Source organism: Ictalurus furcatus, chromosome 19 (genome assembly GCF_023375685.1).
Source record: "Ictalurus furcatus strain D&B chromosome 19, Billie_1.0, whole genome shotgun sequence".
In the NCBI taxonomy this organism is placed as follows: Eukaryota; Metazoa; Chordata; class Actinopteri; order Siluriformes; family Ictaluridae; genus Ictalurus; species Ictalurus furcatus.
Genome location: NC_071273.1, coordinates 2,937,957 through 2,959,433, shown reverse-complemented (window position 1 = coordinate 2,959,433; position 21,477 = coordinate 2,937,957). Strand labels below are relative to the sequence as shown.

The 21,477-nt window shown below is 40.3% G+C and overlaps 1 protein-coding gene across 3 annotated transcripts in view; it reads right to left on the bottom strand.

The window, feature by feature from the left end:
- Positions 1 to 8,355: 8,355 nt before the first annotated feature.
- The window catches only part of slco1c1 (solute carrier organic anion transporter family, member 1C1), a 48,874-nt gene continuing 35,752 nt past the window's right edge, over positions 8,356 to 21,477 (bottom strand). For 2 of the 3 annotated variants that reach the window (XM_053650203.1, XM_053650205.1), the window contains 6 exons: positions 14,114 to 14,309; positions 13,420 to 13,585; positions 11,711 to 11,880; positions 11,059 to 11,123; positions 10,796 to 10,913; positions 8,356 to 8,666 (listed from right to left, as the gene is read on the bottom strand). In XM_053650203.1, the coding sequence (XP_053506178.1) occupies positions 8,441 to 8,666; positions 10,796 to 10,913; positions 11,059 to 11,123; positions 11,711 to 11,880; positions 13,420 to 13,585; positions 14,114 to 14,309 (941 nt within the window). In that variant the 3' untranslated portion in view covers positions 8,356 to 8,440. The remainder of the gene's footprint in view (positions 8,667 to 10,795; positions 10,914 to 11,058; positions 11,124 to 11,710; positions 11,881 to 13,419; positions 13,586 to 14,113; positions 14,310 to 21,477) is intronic. The other variant, XM_053650204.1, reaches the window with a different exon arrangement.

Here is a 21,477-nt window from a genome sequence, read left to right as displayed (position 1 = left end):
GGGAGTTTCCTGGCGGATTGGGGTCGGGCCTTGATCCCTGCGGCATCTCTCCTTGATGGTCCGTTGTGGCGTGACATGGGTGGGGCACTAACTTAGGCCGTGGTCACAGAGGGATCAGAGGCAGTCTTAAAATAATCTATTATTATTATTAGTAGTAGTAGTAATACTATTATTACTACTACTATTATTATTTGTCCTCATCCTCCAACCCCCTCACTCATGATGAAATGAATTTATTATTATTATTGTCATTATTATTTGTTTTTACTATTGTCATGTCTGTTATACATTTCTAGATGTTCATTTATTTATATGCTTCCACAGCCAGATACACTTGCATTCACACACCACACACACTCGCACACAAAAGTATATAATTACAGGAGTTATCGGAATATACTTGTCAAGTTGGCTGTTGATATGTATGTATGTTTGTCTTGGTTATTTTGTATTTGTCACCATGTTTGTGTTGATGTTGATGTATGTTTTGGATCATTGTCCTGCTGGAAGATCCAACCACGGCCCATTTGAATCTTTCTGGCAGAGGCGGTCAGGTTTTCATTTAATATCTGTTGATATTTGATAGAGTCCATGATGCCATGTATCCTAACAAAATGTCCAGGTCCTCTGGCAGAAAAACAGCCCCAAAACATTAAAGATCCACCTCCATATTTAACCGTGAGCATGAGCATTTATCAATGAGAATAAAATATATTTCTCATATGAATTCATAGGGGTGCCAATAATTTTATACATATATTAGTGCCCTCTACTAATATTGGCGCCCTTGGTAAATATGAGCAAAGAAGGCTGCGTACAATTGTCTTTATTATTCAACCTTTTGATCTTTCGTTAAATAAATCCACAAAAATACTCTGCTCTCATGGATCTCAAGCTAACTTGATCTACTACACAGGTGCATTTTACAGTAGCAAGATGGTCGTATCATTGTTTTCATCTTCTCTCAGCTTCCTTTGATTAGAAATGGTTTCTTCAGTGTAGTTAAGCTAATTTTGCAATATACATTTAGCTAACTACACTGAAAAAAAAATACAATTGAAATTGCCTTGTTCATATATATTTTTAACCCTTTTTTTAAAATCCCTGTTATTATTTATTTTTTTTAATACGTTGGTTACCATTTGTAATGTTACAGACTGCAACCTTCTGTCAGCTAACATTATTATATAACATTCTTTCCTTGTTCTGCAGCCTAGCTAAATTCCACTGGTAAGGTGACAATGAACTTTCTGCTAAGCTATTATACAGGCAGGGTTAGCTAATGGCTAGCTAGAAATGTGCTAATTGAATAAAACAGTTTTGATCTGTGAGAGAGGTTTGATATGTCATTTGCTAAAGCTATTTAAATGTCAGTTTTATTCAATTTACCTGGAACAGGATTTTGTATTGCTGTTTCATCTACCCATCATTTTGTTAACTAGCTTGCTAAGTTCTGCTCATAGAGGTAGTTTTAGTGAAAAAGCGAATTCATGCTAGCTACGACGTTTCCTCGTATTCATTTTACCTGCATCCATTTACCTACAGCTAAAACTGGCTACTTAGGTTTAACTTAAACGAAAATTGTATATTACATCAAGTTAGTGATTTGCTTAATTTGAATATATTACTAGAGCTAAATGTTATTACTTATTATGTAATTATGTACTGTGTTAATATTTGTGAACAATTCACACTGCACACGTCAACCATTGTTTACCTGCTGATTTAATAGCAACCAGTTTAGTTGTACATTTTCTGTGGTTAGAAATAGCCTAAGTTTCCTACAAATGAACCTTGGAGATGGGGATGAAGAAAGCAGCACACAGTGATAAGTGATTGACACTTGGTATTTTGTAATAAGAATATATACTACAAGTAAAACAATTTACAAAAGAAAACTTCAGATGGGGTCATTTCAGCACTGCTGCTGCTCACTGCAGTACTCTCATATGTTAAACAAAACAATGTACATACCTCCACTTTTCATCATTTTATTTTATTATTATTATTTTTTTTTTTTTTTTACTGTTTCTGATAAACTACAAACAGAGTGGATTTTGATGTGATGTTTACATGAACGAAGTTTTTAAAACGGATTACTAAAATGACTGAACTTCATTTGTGGACTAATAACATAAATCCTGGGGAATGGTCAGACATGAAGACAGGTCAACTGTGAAATATACTTTCTCAGGCAGGTCCTGAGTCTGTCTGGAGATCTGATTCAGCTCTAGTGGGGATTCCCTTCGATTTGGAGGAGCAGCGGCTGTACCCTGAGGCTGTCCCAGATTGTCAACATGCCTAGAGCTGTCACGATAACTACTTTAGTTGTGTGACATACTGTCCCAAAATGCATTGCGATAAACTATATTATTGTCATTTTAAGACCGTTTGATTGATGCCGCTGATTATTTAATGACAATATAATAGCATAATAATGCAAATACACTCTTTCAAATAACAAAGAACTTTTAATTCTTAAGAATATTTAGACATTGGAATCAAAATGCCAAAAAATATATCCTAAATGCATAAAACATAAATAAATAATAAATACACCTTTGTTAACAAAAAAAAAAATTGTAAGGTAACAAGAACTAGAAGAAAACAAAGTAACATGTTTAACAAAGTCGGTTTAGACTTTTAAAGTCTCACACAGAGGCACAGATGGCTCAACAGGCCAAATCTGCCAAATCCATTTTTAATTGTTTGGCAGATTCCGGGAAAGGAACACCATGTTTACCCTGTGGGGATTAAGGCAGGATCTTTCTGGGGTAACAATGTTACCAGCTGTGCTAAACATTCTTTCTGAGCTAGTATTTTTGTGATAACTTGGCTATTAGAAGAAATCTTCTATGGTTATTACACCACCACATCGAGGGATCAGATGATGCATCAAGTGCTTCTTCCTGGAGGAACTTGGTCAGCTCTGCATCAGCCTGCACTCTTTTTGTTACCGATGCCTGAGTCTGGTGCCTTGTAAGTTGGGTTCTGTTCTGGAGAAGTTCACACAGCCTCTTCTTCTTGATTGCTGGAGGTTCAGCTTCAGATCCTTCATTTCCCCCTGCAGCTTTAACGCAGCTCTCACCATTGGCACTTTCTACTTTTTTTGTTTGTTCTTTGTTCATGTCTAGTAGTTCTTGCAAGAGATTTTCTTTGACCTCATCCAAGATCTCCGCATCCTCCATGGTGCCATGATATCTTGGATCCAAGATGGTGGCCTTTGTCAGAAGGTTTTGGATTTCAGATGGGCTGTATTTCTCTGTCAATACCCACATGTTTGCTGTCAGTGCAGCGTCATTGTGGTCTGGTGATAAAAGTTCGCCTTTAAGTAATCCCAGCACAGGTTTTACTGAGGACACAGTGAAATTTTTCCCCTGACAGGACATCCGTGAAATCAGCCACTGGCTTCATGGTTGCGTTAATGGATTCCAACACTGAAACATCCTGTCAGGTTGGGTTGAGGTGGCCATGTTTTCGATCTTCAACCAGGACATGTTTTATGGATGGGAGTTGCTCCAGCACACTCTCTATCATTTTTCGCTTGGTGCCCCATCGTGTGGCGACATCCTGTGGAAAAGATAACATTGGTTTTATATTCTTTAGTTCGTCGATACTAACATTATTCAACAAATACTACTTTTTAAATTTGCTTAATTTAATCACAAATAATTCTGATTAAGTTTATATTAACTCTTTAAATATTTTGTGTTGTATAATGACATGTTATCATCACTCACCAGTACTAGATTGTGTTGGGGGACATTGGTTTCAGTCTGTGTCTTTCTCAGGTCTCTCTTCTTTAGCCAGCTCAGGATTCCTAAAGTCCCATGGCACGCCCTTGTCACTGTACAGTCCAGGGGAAACAGCCAAACGGAGGTTGTGGTCAAAGCAATTGAGCCATGGCCAGACAAGATTGCGTATTCCAGCCACAATGTTAGCACCGTTGTCTGTAGTTATACAGGCCATTTTGCGCTCATCCAATTCCCAGTCTGCTAAAGCAGACTGAAGGGCTTCAGCAAGTACATCAGCAGTGTGCTTCTGGGGTATGTATCTGGTCTCTAAACACTTTGACTGCAGAGTCCAGTCAGCAGTTATGTAGTGTGTGGTCAAGCTCATGTATGGGGTGGTATTTGAGCTTGACCACATATATGTAATTGCAGTAAAAGGAGATGTCATATCTCCTTCAGAATGTTGTCTTTTACTTTGATGTACAAGGATGGAATGGCAGTTTGGGAGATGTATGTTTTCTTTGGCAAGTTGTACTGTTTGTCATAAGTTTGCAGCATATTTTTAAATGCTGGTTTTTCGACCGTGGTTAATGGCTGCATCTCTTTGGCTATATAGCGAGTTACGCAATCTGTGAGCATGCGCCGTTTCGCGCTGCCACGTTTATATTTTCACTGCCGGGAAACGGCATCTGTAACAGATAACTGTCTGGAAGACCTCTCTCCACCTCCAGCTGCGGTTGTTGTTCCCAAGTTGAAAAACTGGGTGGGATGGTTATGTTTTAGGTGAGATTTTAGGTTAGTCGTGTTGCCTCTTTTCGTTGCCACTATTATTAAACAAAGTCGACATACTGGATCGTTCACGTTAATTGGCTCTGTGCTCTCATTCGGCTTAAAGCCAAAATGTTCCCACACCGGAGCTGAAGATTGCAGCTTTGAAACCAAGTCCATTGGGACTTATTCTGTCTAACTGGCTGTAGTTGTCATGAAACCCTATATCACGCAGTGGACACCTGTCCCTGTCCGCTGTGTATGTGTATGTGTGTGTGTGTGTGTGTGTGTGTGTGTGTGTGTGTGTGGAGACTCTGCATGAGCCCCATCTCTACCACGGAAAACAGACGAGATGACAGAGGCGGTACGATCGACTAAAATGTTGGTGACATTCATTTTTATGTAAAAATGAATATAATCATTATTTTCAATGAAAAAAATGATCAATCGCAATATATCGCATCACCAAAAATGATCGAGCTCACTTCCATATATCGTGCGATAAGTCGATTGACACAGAGCAACATTATTCTTTCGGTCACTGCTCACAGCTCATGACCATAGGTGTGGGTGGGGAGGTAAACTGAATATTACACAGAGAACTTCACCTGCAAGCTAAGCTCCACCACAACTGAAAGTCTTTGTTCCACATCCTCTCCAAACTCCTCCTTTGACACAGTCTTTCTGGCTGTACCTCTCCTCACTTAAAGCATGATGTGTTTCAATTTCTCTCACAATGCTTTGGATCGTTGTCCTGCTGGAAGCTCCACCCACATCTCATCTTCATCATCCTGGTGGATGGCAGCAGATTCTTCTCAAGAATCTCCCGGTAAAGGCCTCCATTCATTGTTCCTTCAATTATATGAAGTCTGCCAGTACCATGTGATGAAAAACAGCCCCACACCATGATGCTTCCACCTCCAAACTTCACTGTTGGTGTAGTGTTTTTAGGGTGATGTGCAGTGCTATTTCTTCTCCAAAAATGGTGTGTAGTATGACAGACAAAAAGTGTTTCTGGAGCTCTTTCCGAGTGGTCCGTGGCTCCTGGGCTACGCTTCTGAGTTCCTGGTCATAAATCTTGTGAGGAGCTCCTGTGTGTAGTTCATTCTATGGAATGAACAATGTGACGTCAGACTGGAGCTACACGCCCCAGAGAAGAACGTCGCTCCTCATAGGACTGCCGCTGGCATGCTGAAAGGAATGTTCCCTTTCAGCACCCCTAGTGGTTTGCACAGAATCAGTGCGTGGCTGAGAGGCGGGGCGGTCCCAACCACGCACGTCTGGTGAGCACTGATTGCAGTGGTGGCTCTCTACCATCACAGAGACAGCGGAAGAGGATAAAAGGGCACGCCGGGAGCAGCAAGGTGAGTGACATTGGTCTAAAATAGTTAACTCTGTCTCTTTTTTTGAATTGTTTCCAGAGGACTGGGCCAATAAAGATTGCCCATCTGTTGCCCATTGTTGTTGTTTTCTCTGTGAATGTTTTCCTCATTTCAGAACCCCCGGTGCAATGCTGCATAGCTCTCTCCTCATGACCAGTCTCAGTTGGGATGAGGGATCACTAGTTGCCATTAGCACTCCCTTCACAATGCTCCTGCACACTTCCCCTTTTCTATTTTTAGTATTTTTTTGTGAACAGTTTAATAAACCTGCCACTAATTCACCTCCAGTTGCCTCTGTCTGTCTGTGCTCTGCTGTAAACCCGCCACACTGGTGGAGAATGTGGCCTTTGAGCACAGACACGAACCCCACCGGAAACAAGTACATGGAGCTGAGAACGTCATGGGAGAGTAAACTCACCAGAGCCAACGCTGCTCCCCTCTCCGGCCCCTGTTGAGTTATTCAACCCACCCACCAGAGACTCGCCCAGACAGACAATGGGAAAGGTCTGTCGAACCGGCTGCCTGGACAAAGGAAATGCCAAAAAGGGAGAGGACGGGTATCCTCGTGCCAGTACTGTACGAAGAGGCAAGGACAGCTGGCAACTATGGAGTTTTAATCTCTGCTGACTCTGGAGAACAGCCGGAGACCCAAAAAGGAGCCTGTAGACTGGAACTCAGCAGGGAAAGCCGACGAGCAAGAATTTTCACCCGCCCCGAAGTCCTCCACCTCACCATCCGGAACAGCAACTGACTGGAGAGGGGACGACCAGCCATAGCCACCCTATGCACGGTGCGGCCCAGGACGTCACAAGCTCCCTCCCCCCGGAAACCTATCCGCTGCTCACACTGGAAAGCCCCTGTTGGCCAACTGGGCCCGCCACATGGAGAACCCACCCTGTGCACCCACCCTTGGAGAGTCCGAAACATGGCTGACGGAAGCCCCCAGGACCTCGGGAAGTGGAGTGGCAAGAATGATTTCCTGCTGAGGAGTAAAGGGCCACAAAGGCTACAGGCAAATGCGCAGAGGAAGGTGTGTTTCCCCAAGATCTGAAGGACGTGAGTAGTAGAACCTATGATGAACATCCCAAAATGGGCCCCCATCAGGACATCCTATATAGAGATAAGAGACACAGCAGGAGGGCTCAAAATGGAGCAGGTATTCACAAAAAGTTAAAAGCTACTCATGTACTAACCAATTTGTTACTGTGCTCGACAGATCCCTGGAGAATGAAGAGAGATGTCAGAGGTAAATTTTTTTTTGGGCATTTAAAAAGTTGTTTGTAGATTATTAAACCCCAGCGTCTTTCCGGCGAATACAGGTCTGGAGGACAGCAGAAAAGAGGGAACACAGAGAACTGGGTCTGACTCATTAATCCATGCAATAAAGTCCTTTCCTTTGCAGAGTAAGTGGGAGATTTATGACTCTGACGCAGCTGATACAAGGTGGAAGCACCAAATGCCAACAGAGTCACCAAGCAAGGTGTGGGTGGCAGCACACACAAAAATCGGTTTGTGGGGGGGCTGATGTTGGACCGGAGCTACGCGCCCCAGAGAAGAAGATCACTCCTCATACGACTGCCGCTGGGGGACTGAAAGGAATGTTCCCTTTCAGCACCCCTAGTGGTTTGCACAGGATCAGCACGTGGCTGAGGGGTGAGGTGGTACAAACCACGCATGAGACAGCGGAAGAGGATAAAAGGGTGCGCCGGGAGCAGTAAGGTGAGCGATACTGGTTTACAAACGTGAATTGTTTCCAGAGGACTGTGGCGATAAAGACGACCACTGTAATGATGTACAGCTCTCTTCGTGCGACCAGTCTTAGCTGGCACGACTGATCACCAGCTGCCACCTGCACGCCCTTCACAATGTTCCTGCATGCTTCCCCTTTTCTATTTTTAGTATTTTTTGTGAATAGTTTAATAAACCTGGCACTAATTCCCTTCCAGTGGCCTCTGTGTATCTGTTCTCTGCCTGTCGCTGCTGCGAACCCGCTACAACTGCAAGCTTCATGCAAGCTGTCCCAGAAAAAAACCAAACATGTACTGTAAGCGTGCATGATGCACAAATAAACACAGTTGTTCTGTTAAGCCCAGTGCCTCTGATATCTGCAGGCAAGATTCTAGATCAGTACTCAGACTAAATACTCAGCATTGGTAACTTTAAAATTGTTGATTGTCTTGTCTCAAAATACATATACAACTAACTACTGATAACATCTGAATGTCCATTAACAGCACTCTAAATTATTGTAAAAAAAAAAAAAAATGGATTGCATTTTAATTTGAACCATTCCAGTAGTACACTCACATGGCAGTATATTAAATTTAGTATTTAGAAAAATACAGACAAAAATAAGATTTTTGCTTTCCTGTTAAAAAGTAAGCTTTTCCACAATAAACAACATTGAGATAATTAAAGAAATCTTTTTTTTTTTTTTTTTTTTATGCCTACAACCATGTACATTCAGTGACGTATTCCGATGTCAGAATTTCAATGTCCTGTACTTCACATTGTTCAGTAGATTTTATTTTTATGCTCTACAAACAAATAAAAGCATCGTCACAAGCGTGTCTCCTTCTCGGGGTCATAATCTGAGGTCCGTGGGGACTGATCCGAGTTGCTGATTTCCTCTTTTCTCAGAGCTTGCAGTTCTGTGACAGTGCTTCCATTAGAGATTGTTCTGGTCTTCTGCCTTTTGATATGCCACTGTAAGATCAGCAAACCCAGTGCACAGAGGAAGAAGGAAGCTGTCCTGAGGCCCAGCGTTAGGCCCAGATATGCTATCCTGAAAAAGTACAGCAGACTAAATTCTAACGTAACTGTCTGACAGCTTATATTTAGAACATACAGTGCCGTGCATACGTATTCACTCCCTTGAACTTTTCCACATTGATAATGTTAATGGACTGGGATTATATGTATTGACTTTATACAAAATAGCTCAAGTGAGAGGAATGAAGCCTAACGGCAGACAGCTGTTTGGAACTTATTATGTGAAGTGGGCAAAAGACTGATCTACTTAAAGTACTAATTCTAGCTAACAGCAATGATCAGTTTTCAGCAGAAATCACTGCCCTAGCCTCAGCTGAGTCAGCTTGTCCAGAGATCTTGGACAAGGCCTTTGTGACTTTGTGACCTATATAATTCTTCAGTAGAGATAGCACTGAAGGTCTGAAGTACATCTGTGTCTACATCTTGCAACAGTGGAGACTTGGCTGAGACTTAGATGGGATGAGCCAGAATTTAGAGTCAATCCTCTATGAATTTAATCATCTGGTGGAAGAAAATCTAATGCCCAACTCACAGATGTTTATGGTGAGATGAGGTGGGTCAGGGTTCGTGACGCTCCTCATTCAGTGCCACTAATTGGTTGTTGTTCAAAGGGAAGTCCTGGGGTGGAACTCCACCAAGGTCTGCACTTTGGGGACTTTTTGCATGTTCATAAAATGTTTTCATTTTTTATGCATTCATGGAATTACTCCAAAATTCGAAGTGTGACTGTATAATGCATATGTACCAAACATGAGCTAGTTGTTTAGTTTCCTATGTCTTTGAGAAAACAGAGGAATAAGATAGCATGCAAATATCACACAAACAACACAGTACATGAAAAAGGAGGTATGTTTGGATAACTTTCTTCCCCATTGTCTTCCTGGCTCCATTTGGAAGAGAGTGGCTTGGATTCCTGGGTATCATAGATTCCTGTCCATCATGATTGTTGGGTATATTGCAAACAACCTTAGGTGAGCTTCAAAGGGCAGTTTATGGCTAACCCAGGCTGGCAGAAAGTGGAGTTTAACAAGAACTGTCCTTCCTAACCCTTTGTCGAGCATTCTTTGTGTGGTTTTCGGCTGGATAGGAAAGGGCATACTTTAGTTTCTAGAAGGCCAAGGCTATCTGGAGAGTTCCATACTAGATCTAGATCCAGATGTGAAATGCTCTTCCCATACACTTTTGGCACATAGTGCTACATTTGGTAGAAACCCAATACTGTTTATCACCCTGAGAATACCATCCCCACAGTGATGCATGGCAGTGTGAGGATGTTTTTCATTAACAGGTACAGGGAAATTGGAGCCAAATACAGTGAAATCCTGTAAGAAAATCTATGCAAGAGACTTCACCTTCCAACAGGACAACAACCTACGCATACTGCCAAAGCGACACTGCAGTGGTTCAAAACCAAGAAACTGAACGTGTCGGAATGGCCCAGATAAATCCTAGACCTCAGTCTGATTGAGAATCTGTGGCAAGACAAAGAAAATGGCTATTTACCAATGGTGTCCTTTCAGACTTACAGAGCTTAAAAAGAAGTATGGTCAAAAATATCAGGATCCCGGTGTGTAAAGCTGTCCAACAGCTGTAACTGCAGCCAAAGGTGGTTCTACTAAGTATTGACTCAGGGGGTGACAAACATTAACAACATTTGTGTCACAATAAAAAATATTTTCCACCTTTAAATGTTAGATATATTGTGTAAATCAAATTGAAAAAATCCCAAACACGTCCATTTCACTTCCAGATTGTAACGCTACAAAATGTGGAAAAGTACATCACTTGATTTGGTTAATGTGTGAATGGATCAAGTGTGAGAAACATTTGCCACTGGCACGTATTTGACAAAACTTTCGATTAATACATAAGAATCGACGCTCAAAAATGTCAGATTTTGCCCTGATGAGGATTAACTGAATTTGTTCGTTATATATTATTCAAATCAATCTCAGATTAGACATGTTTATGTTTCTGTGGTAGGAAACTAAAATTAATTTACTTTGAGGTTTGTTTGTGGTGTCTATGGTTTATTGTTGTCTAAAATGTCTTAAAACAGCTAACAATACAGAACATACAGTACTAATTAGTTACTGATGGCGGTTCCAGCCATAGAGGGGCATATTGATGTGAAACTATTACCTGTAGGCAGTAGTGTTGTAGATTCTACATGCTCCTTTTCCTCCACACTTCCTATGGCCCCATTTCAGACATGTGGTGTCAATGACTGCTCCAAAGTATATTGGAGCTGGGATGCCAGCTGTTAAATGGCAATTTTTATGCCGGGTTTAGCCAAAATAGAGGTATATTGCCACTACATAATCAAGTTTGTAAATTGAAAAGTACTTGCTTCACCAAAATACCACAATTTTACATTTAGTAAATCAATTAAGAAAAATGTCTACCTAGAGTGCGTGTTGTCAGGGTGTGAAATCCTAAAGCGAGGGACTTCAGCTCTGGCTTGATGCATCTGCAGTGCAAAGAAATATGAAAAATAATTACACAGTCATAAAATCCACCCACTCTCACTCACTTTCAGTAACCGCTTTATCCTAGTCAGGGTCTCAGTGACTCCAGGGCCTATATGGGTAAACCTGGGCACAAGGCCATTGCAGGGCCCCATTCACACACTCTTTCACATCTAGGGGAAATGAATAAATTAAACATTGTAATTGTAAGACATTGAAAATATGGATAAGATATTTAAATGGATGGATAAAATGCATTCATTTTCAATCAAAGCTAGAGCGAAATTTTCTCTCTTGTAGATGTGAGCAGCTCACGTTGTGTCTATGTATGTCTATACAATTATCCTAGTTGTCTTTCTTGTCTCTGCAATTCTGAATGAGTGGTTTCATAGTGATTATTATAGTGACGATGGATTCCGTTCAAACCGGTCGACTGAGTCTTGTGCCACTGCACTTGTTGAAACACTACACTTGCTTCTTGTTGTTGTTGAGAATTTATAATTAAGCTGCTTGATGTTTTTAGAGCAGTTATGTATCCATAGATTAATTATTAATTAGATGCATAAATCGTTATCCGAATTTAGCTTACCTGATTAGTAGCATGTATCCTGGTGTTCCACCCAGGGAGATGATAAAGGAAGTGATGACAGACAAAGCCAGGAAATAGGGGAATACTTGCTGGCAGCTCTCCCTATGTCTACACTGCCCCACATAGGCGGTTAGGTTTCCACCTGCCACACAGCTGCACTGCTCAAACATCTGGACACATACACACAAAGTAACTGTTAACATAATCACCGTGAATAAAAAGTAGTAAAAATTTAGTATATGTAACAGGTTTTACAGTTCTGTTACATAACAACTTATCTTCACCTAGTCACTAAAGATTCGTGCTCATCCACCTACACTACATCAGGTTTTTGATTCCCCCCCCCCATAGATAATGTTTTTCCTTAAATGTTTCTATTTGTTCCATCCATCCATCCATCTTCTATACCGCTTATCCTTTTCAGGGTCACAGGGAACCTGGAGCCTATCCCAGGGAGCATTGGGCACGAGGCAGGGTACACCCTGGACAGTGTGCCAATCCATCGCGGGGCACAATCACACATACACTCACACACCCATTCATACACTACGGACACTTTGGACACGCCAATCAGCCTACCGTGCATGTCTTTGGACTGGGGGAGGAAACCGGAGTACCCGGAGGAATCCCCCGCAGCACGGGGAGAACACGCAAACTCCGCACACAGGGGTTTCTATTTGTTTTTCATTTGAATTTTGTTGCTATTTCACAAATCTTCACGATCTTCGCTTCATTTTTTACATGACAAAAACCTGCAATTTAAACACGGGTGCGTAGGCTTTTGTACTCATTGTACCGTACACCGGACACTCATCACATTAATTGATCGCATTAATAAATTTCTTAGTAAACAGTGCTACCAGAAACATGACGAACGAATCCTTTCATTTCAAAGAAACACATCATAGCCTTAACCCTGCCATAGTGCGAGTAGCCTGCTGCTTTAAACTGGAACTTTATAATGATATCCTGAACCATGTTAAGAGTAGAGGAGGCATTAATATCGGATATCTATAGGTCTGCTATGTATGATTATTTTATAATCATACATACGAGACCTACAAAAGAACCATTCATGTGGCAAGCCTGGAATACAGATTTTACTCATGGAAAAAAAAAAAAAGATTTGGCTTGCTTGGAATAAAATAAAAACTTTTCAACCACCCGTTTTTACTCAATGTCATGACTAATCATTTATATATATTAAAAGTTACAAATGAATGCATTCACTTTGCAGTTTGCAATTTGACAGATTTAGTAGTCGTCAGTTCACATTTAGTAGTCAGTTTTCACAGACTTGTGTGTGATTTTTAGTATACTATTTCCATGCGTTAAATTTTGTGCTGTGACAGAATTTATGCTGTTTTATTTTAAACAAATTCTAGTATCAAAAGTTATTATAACTAATAAAAGAACCGGAGTTCTTTAAAAAAAATAAAAAAATACAATGGTAGGATTATTCAGTATATATTATAAAGAGTACTTTTTTTAAACATATAATTTGTGTAATAAAGTGTGCACGCATGCACAGCTGAAAAGGAAAACAGTGGATGTGTCTGATGAAATGCCAGAAAAGGTAACAAACCTTATCCCATTCTTTGAACAAAATGCAAACAGGCAAGAAAAGCGCGGTTATTTGATTTGTTACAACAAACACAGGCCATTGATTTTGGTTAAGAATACCAGTCCCCACTGTAGGCCCTGCTTACCATGTCCACGCCAGAGCCACGAGACATCCGGCACCCAGCCAGGCACGCGGAGACATACGTGAGACCATTCTCACCACACACTGGGTCCCATTCAGTGTCTGAGCACAGACAGTCTGCATTACAGCTCACAAATAGCGAGCTCTCCTCAATGGAGGTATTCTCTATCCTGTTCAGCAAGTACAAACACACACACACACACACACACACACACACACACAATTATAGTTTATTATCATAAATGCACTGCATCTGGTAGCACTTTGTACAAACTTGCATTGTTGTAGGTTGGGCTTTGATCAGTGTATTAACAGAATTTTCCTTCAGCATATTTCATACAATGGGTTTAAAGGAACAACTGAAGGAAACTAAATAAATATCAGCACACATTCTTCCAGCAATTGAATACTCCAAGTGCCTGATATTGAACTTAAAATAGTGACAATTTATCAACCACACTTATTTTTTTAATTACCCAATATCATAACTAATTATTTCCAAATATTTTAAGTTATACACACTCAGAAATACAAATTAAGTCTTGGATATTCTACTGAGACCGTTTCACATTTGTAAATGTGATGTAAAACAGTATCTATAGGGTTGTAAGTACAATGAAACCATAGATACGCTTGTGATTTGGTGCTAGCTTGTCAGCATTTAGTGTTTTAAAGATTCAGGATATTAAATTACATACCCATCATATGACACAGTGATACCAGCCACTTTGGTATTCTCACAACCCAAGGCAAAGAAGAACAGAGAGAGGAAGTAGCCCAACAGAGATGTTCCCAGTGCAAACTTGGCAGCTCCCATGATTCCCAACTTGAATTTCTTCATAAGCACTCCCCCTGAGAACATACCCAAGGCAACAGCTGGGATGTTGATCATTCCTGGAAGATAGACCAGCATTTTGTAAAGTGAGTTCAAAGTGCTGGGGTCCCACTCCATAACAAATCTATACACATGGTCCATAAGCAAGATCGGGGTCAATAAGTTACTGCAGTGTTGACTGATGAAAAGAGAGGGTAGTGTATACTGGCTTTCCTTCTCTCTGAATCTCAAATCATTTGTATTTTGCATCAATATTCCATTTCAATCGTTCATACAGGCTAAACATTGGCGGATAAGAACATTTTCTCATATAAAACAAAGGTCTGATCTGGTATGATGCTGAGCCAGAAGCAGCACAGGCTAACAGTTATGCACAAAACATGGAAATGGAATTGGCCAGTAAATTGTGCTGCCAGTCCCTAAGATAGTTAATATGGCCTGTCCTATTAGTCCAACATGTTGCCTGCCTTCCCATGGGTTCAGAGGAATATAAATGCAATCTATACCAGTCAACAGTTGTTGTAGACCAAACATTTAGTGATAGAGGACAAAAGCCTCATATACACTCTAAAAGCAAAAAAGTATAATAACTGATATTTGTCTTAGAACAAATTTGTTACTTTACACTAGGTCTATCCTTGGTTTCCCAGTCCATGCTCTTGTGTTTTGTTAATTGGTGACCTTGACCCTTAAATGGATTTGTGGGTTTGAAATGAAAATCCATTACGGACAACTTACATATCAATATTTATATTTAATGTGATATTCAATAGTACTCAAGATTTATTTTATAATAAGTGGTGGGTTTTTTTTTTTATTTATATTTTGCTTCTACGAGATGACGCACTTTAAGGATCAGTCTAATTTGATGCAAAAATTTGTACATTAGCAAGAATGTAGCACAACGTGGAGGTGAAAGCAGCGGTCTGTTGTCACAAAAATCAATGAATAATCGTGATCTCAATATTGATCAAAATAATCGGGATTATGATTTTGGCCATAATCGTACAGCCCTACAAGTGGGTGCCACAGACGGTCAGCTCTGTGGTCTTCATCCTTCTCTTGAAGAGTTGGCATTTCCACCTGACTTACTGGTAAGTCACTGTTGCTCAGAGGACCCTCTTCAGTCTCAACAATGTTAGCAATGGACTGAACACTTCCTGTCTGTCGAATTGTGAATTCATATGTCGTGGGGTTGACCAATGAAACTTTGACATAAGTCTCTCCCTTCTATCACAATCAACCTTTCTCCAATGTTTAACTGGGTGAGTTGAGTATATCCACCACAGGGTTCGTCATCTGGAATAACACACTTCCCATCTGGCCTGGCAGTATAACAATGTCCCTTGAGCCTACTGTGACAAGCGCTTGGTGGTTAATGGTTAAATGCTCTTGAATGAAGCTTACTATGGCATTGGCTTGTTCCTCTTTGATGTCAAACGCAGCTTTCATCTGTAAATGCACGTAAGCAATGTTCTCTATCCACTTGACCATTTATTAGCTCCTCAACAATGCTTGAACTCCATCAGTGGTCTCTAGTGACATTTTCACAACCAGGAAAGGTTTTAAATGGTTAAGATTGGGTCACTGTTTCCTGGCAGGTTCACAGTCAACTCTACCCATCCCTCAAATGGAAATGGTTCATCGTTAACTGCTGAAACATTGAAGTCACCTCCTCCAACTATCTCAGATAGTGGTCGCAAGGCTTGGTCAGGCAAGTATCTATTTTTCCAATTGTAGTCTATTATACTAACTTCTGCTCCTGTGTCTAACAGAGCTTTGACTGAGAAGCCATTAATGTGGCATTTGAAAACCGCCTTCTTTCCGATAAGCTGTGCTACTCTATAAAGAGGACCACACAATGTCCTTCCTCTTTACACAAAAACAGTAATTGTAAAAGAAAAGATGCAATGCCCTGCACTCAGGGCAGACTGCTCGTCTTTGCCTTTGCTGCAGCTGAGAATCAGTAACTTTGCGTTTACCTTTAGCAGCTTTTGCCTTTGTAAGTGATTCAGTTAGCTTTGTGAGAGCCTCAACCTGTGGCCTCAACCTATTTGGAGTAGCAGTGACTTTGTACTGTGTTAGTTTGCTACTTAGCTCTTCGTAACTGTCTACCATCTGTCGATATGCATCCTGCTGTGTGTGTTGTTGATGCTAGTTGTGTGTTGTGTCAACATCTGTGGTGGTGATTGCAATTCAGAATTGTACAAAGCAGGTTCTACATCGCATTTCAGAATAATCTCATAAACTTTCAACAACAACAACTGTGAAAGACAATCTTGATTTCTTCTTGGTTTCATCTGACTGCTGAAATGACATCTCGTATTCTTCAATTGTCTGGGCTATGGGGTAGGGTGGTTAGACAGAAGCCCTTTTTCACAAAAATCATCCAAGCCTGCCTAAATCACCACAAACCATGTGACAAAATGTGTTATGGTCTGATGAGACCAATTGTGAAAGGTATAATAATGCCATAATTCCAAAAGGCATGTTTGGCACCAAAAGTTGCACAACACCAAAAGAACACCATACCCACTGTGAAACATGTTTATGCATCATGCTTTAGGGCTGCTTTTCTTCAGCCAGAACTGAGGCTTTTATCAGGGTGGAGGGAATCACGAATAGCTACAAATACCAACCGATTTTAGTGCAAAACTTTCAGGTGTCTGCTAGTGAGCTGAAGATGAAAACGAATTTCACCTTTCAGCATGACAATGACCCCCAAGCAAACATCCAAATCAACAAAGAAGATCAAATAAACAAAAGAAGATCTTTGTGAATGGCCTAGCTAGACCCCAGATCTGAATCCAACTGAAAATCTGTGGGGTGAACTGAAGTGAGTTGTGCACAGGAGATGCTCTCACAACTTCATGGATCTGAAATGTTTTTGCAAGGAAGAATATGAAAATATTGCCAAGTCAAGATGTGCCATGCTGATAGACTCTCACCCAAAAATACAGAGTGGTGTAATTAGTTTAGGGGTGTGCAACTAGGTTATTGATTTTTTTTTTCTCTATTTTACCCTATAAAAGATTCACTTTGTTTCTCACATTAAAGATGAGAAGATTAATTAATCATCAAGAAGTGTGACTACCTCAATTAAAGCAGAATTTTTTGCAGTTTGATGTTCTGGAGCACTTGGCTGCATGTATACATCATTCCAAGAAGAAAGGACATCAACCATGACCTCAGAGAAGAAACTGTTGCTGCTCATCAAACTGTGAAGGGATATACGCCCATCTCCAAAAATGTAAAATTCACCATCCTATAGTGAGAAGGATTATTTACAAATGGAGATCCGTCAGGACAGTTAAAAATATTCCAGGAGTAGTCATTCCAATAAATCCAGTCTATGGTTAGACCGTTTAATGCTCAGAAATATAGAGAAAACCCCAAGAGCTACATCATGTGACATACAGGCCTCATCATGTGACATACAGGCCTCGTACTTTCACATCAGCTACTGCATCAAGCTTCATAAATAACCTCTCAGAAACATCAATTAGATTTGGATCACTGTCTGATCCGATAGAACTCGATCAGGCGACTGAAAGCTTAGAGTCAACACTCTGCTACACGCTAGATAGAGTGGCTCCACTCAAAAGAAAAATAATTAGAGAGAAAAAGCTAGCACCCTGGTATAACGATCAAACGCGAACCTTAAAACAGAAAACTCGACAATTAGAACGTAAATGGCGTCAAACCAAACTGGTGATATTCCAAACAGCATGGAAGGAGAGCCTCCTGAAATATAGAAAATCTCTTAGTGATGCTAGAAAAGTCTCTCTCTCCACCTTAATAGGAAATAACAAAAACAATTTGAGATTTCTATTCAACACAGTAGCAAAATTAACTAGGAATAAAACCACTACAGAGAGAAACTCTCAATCATTACATAGCAGTGAAGATTTCATGAAATTTTTCATTGGTAAGGTTGAAAATATTAGATGTGAAATTCAGGCTATTAAATTAAAACCAGACAGTATTATATCAAACCCATTAGATGATAATATAGCAATATCAGATCAATGTTTAGAATGTTTTACTCCCCTTAGAGAGACCGAACTAGCTTCATTGATCTCTTCAGCCAATTCATCAACTTGTATACTCGATCCCGTACCTACATGTTTCTTTAAACAGATTTGTCCAGGAGTAATTGAACCGCTTTTAAATATAATCAATTCTTCCCTTAGCACTGGCTATGTACCTAAATCACTTAAATTAGCAGTTATTAAACCCCTGATTAAAAAACCTGACCTCGACCCCTCTCAACTGTCCAGCTATAGACCTATATCAAATCTCCCCTTCATCTCTAAGATCTTAGAAAAGGTTGTAGCAAAGCAGCTATGCTCGTACTTACATAGGAACAACATTCATGAAATGTATCAGTCAGGATTTAGGCCTCATCATAGCACAGAGACAGCGCTGGTTAAAGTAGTAAATGACCTACTACTGGCCTCTGATCAGGGTTGTGTCTCGCTGCTTGTGTTACTTGACCTTAGTGCAGCTTTTGATACTATAGATCATACTATTCTCCTTGATAGATTAGAAAATGTTGTTGGCATTAAGGGAACAGTCCTCTCCTGGCTCAGGTCTTATCTGACCGATCGTTATCAGTTCGTAGATGTAAATGGAGACTTCTACATGCATACCGAGGTTACCTTTGGAGTTCCACAGGGTTCTGTTTTAGGCCCACTGCTTTTTACTTTATATATGCTACCTCTAGGTCAAATTATTCGTAAACATGGAATTATCTTCCACTGTTATGCTGATGATACACAGCTGTATGTTTCAGCGAAGCCAGAGGACAGACAGCAGCTTAGTAAAGTTGAGGAATGTGTAAAGGACATTAGACGTTGGATGATTATTAACTTTTACTTAATTAAGACAGAAGTAGTTGTACTAGGACCACGTGTAGCTAGAAATAATCTTTCCGATCTCACAGTAACTCTGGATGAACTTTCTGTTTCATCATGTACAGCAGTAAAAGACCTTGGAGTGATTATTGACTCCAGTCTATCATTTGATGTTCATGTAGATAATATTACTAGGATAGTCTTCTTCCATCTCAGAAATATTTCTAAGATAAGAAATATAATGTCACTACATGATGCAGAAATATTAGTTCATGCTTTCGTCACCTCTAGACTAGATTACTGTAATGCCTTACTGTCTGGATGTTCCAGTAGGAATATAAATAAGCTCCAGTTAGTCCAGAATGCAGCTGCTAGAGTCCTAACTAGAACCAGAAGATACGACTACATCACCCCGATCTTATCCACACTGCATTGGCTCCCAGTGAAATCTCACATTGATTATAAAATACTATTATTAACTTATAAAGCACTAAACGGTCTCGCAACACAGTACCTGAGTGAACTTTTGGTCTTCTATGATCCGCCACGCCTACTTAGATCAAAAGGTGCAGGCTATTTGACGGTACCTCAAATAGTGAAGGCTACAGCAGGGGGGAGAGCTTTCTCTTATAGAGCCCCACAGTTATGGAACAGTCTTCCAATTAGTGTTCGGGACTCAGACACAGTCTCAGTGTTTAAGTCTAGGCTTAAAACGTATTTGTTTACTCAAGCCTACCCTGACTAGACTTTCTATTATGCTAATTCCCAGTCCTAATAATCTTTTCTCTCCTCTCTCCTTCTGTCGAGCCACACACTTTATTTTATTTTATGGAGATACTAGAGATCCTGATCCTTTCTGATCTCCGGACCTGCCTGATCCGTTTCGGATGTCCTGCCTCTGGATGGAGCTCTAATCTACTCCAATTCCAGACTGCTGGACTACGGCTGCTTCTAAGGCTATACAGACTTCATATAAATCCATAATGATCTTTTTCACACTATCTGTTGTAACCCAGATGAGGATGGGTTCCCTTCTGAGTCTGGTTCCTCTCAAGGTTTCTTCCTCATATCATCTTAGGGAGTTTTTCCTTGCCACCCGTCACCACTCAGTGGCTTGCTCAGTTGGGATAAATTCACACCTTTAATATCTGTATACAGTGTTGATATTTCTGTAAAGCTGCTTTGAGACAATGTCTATTGTAAAAAGCGCTATACAAATAAAATTGAATTGAATTGAATTGTAAGCACAATAAATTTAAAGTTTATGTTCATGACAGCACAATCAGATAAAGACTAAGTATGAATAAGCATGGCTTTCAGGTAAGGGTGGCTAGGAAAAAGTCTCTTCTCTCCAAAAAGAATATGGCAGCATGAGTTAGCTTGCAAAATTGCTTCTGAACAAACCACAAATGTTCAGGAGCAATATTATTTGGACTGAAGAGACCAAAGTGGAGATGTTTGCTCATCATGCTTGGTGACATGTTTGGAGAATCACCACATATCACCACATAAACACCTCATACCAACTGTCAAGCATTGTGGTAGAGGGGTGATGATTTGGGCTTATTTTGCAGCCACAGGACCTGGGAACTTTGAGACAATTCTGAACTTCACTTTATACCAGAATAGTCTTGAGACAAATTCGACGTCATCTGCCCAGCAGCTTAAGCTGGGCCAAAATTGGGTCATGCAACAGGACAACAACAGGACAATAATTTCAACCACACCAGCAAATAATGTCACATTATTTGCTGGTGTGGTTGAAATTATTGTCCTGTTATTGTCCTGTTGCATGACCCAATTTTGGCCCAGCTTAAGCTTAAGCTTATATATATATATATATATATATATATATATATATATATATATATACACATACACACACACACACACACACTATGTAAGATTTTCTCTCCTCCATTTATTCAATAATGAGTGTCGCTTTAAATAAATATAGATTATACCCTGAGGAAAGAAAAAAGTTGTTGTTTAAGTGCGCTGCCACTTGGGGTTGTATCATTACCTAGCCTCTAATTTATATAGCTACTGCTGTGTAATCATTGTTCCCTTTCTTAGGGAACTCAACGTTGAGTTAGCTGAACGCTGTGGGAAGCACCCTAGCGCATGGCCGGTATCTGAAGCTTGTGTAACGTCATGTCTATTTATAGGCCTGCCGTGATCAGGTGACCTGGCAATTAAGTGTGCCGCATGATATATAAAAGACACCTGTGAACCATGCCATCAGCCTCCATTATCTTCAGCAAAACTGTATGTCGGTCATTTGTGTAACATTTACAAAAGGACTCTTCATTTTCTCACTATTTTTTCCAAAAAAAGAGAAAAATCTATTTTCTTTTCTGTCCCTTTAAAA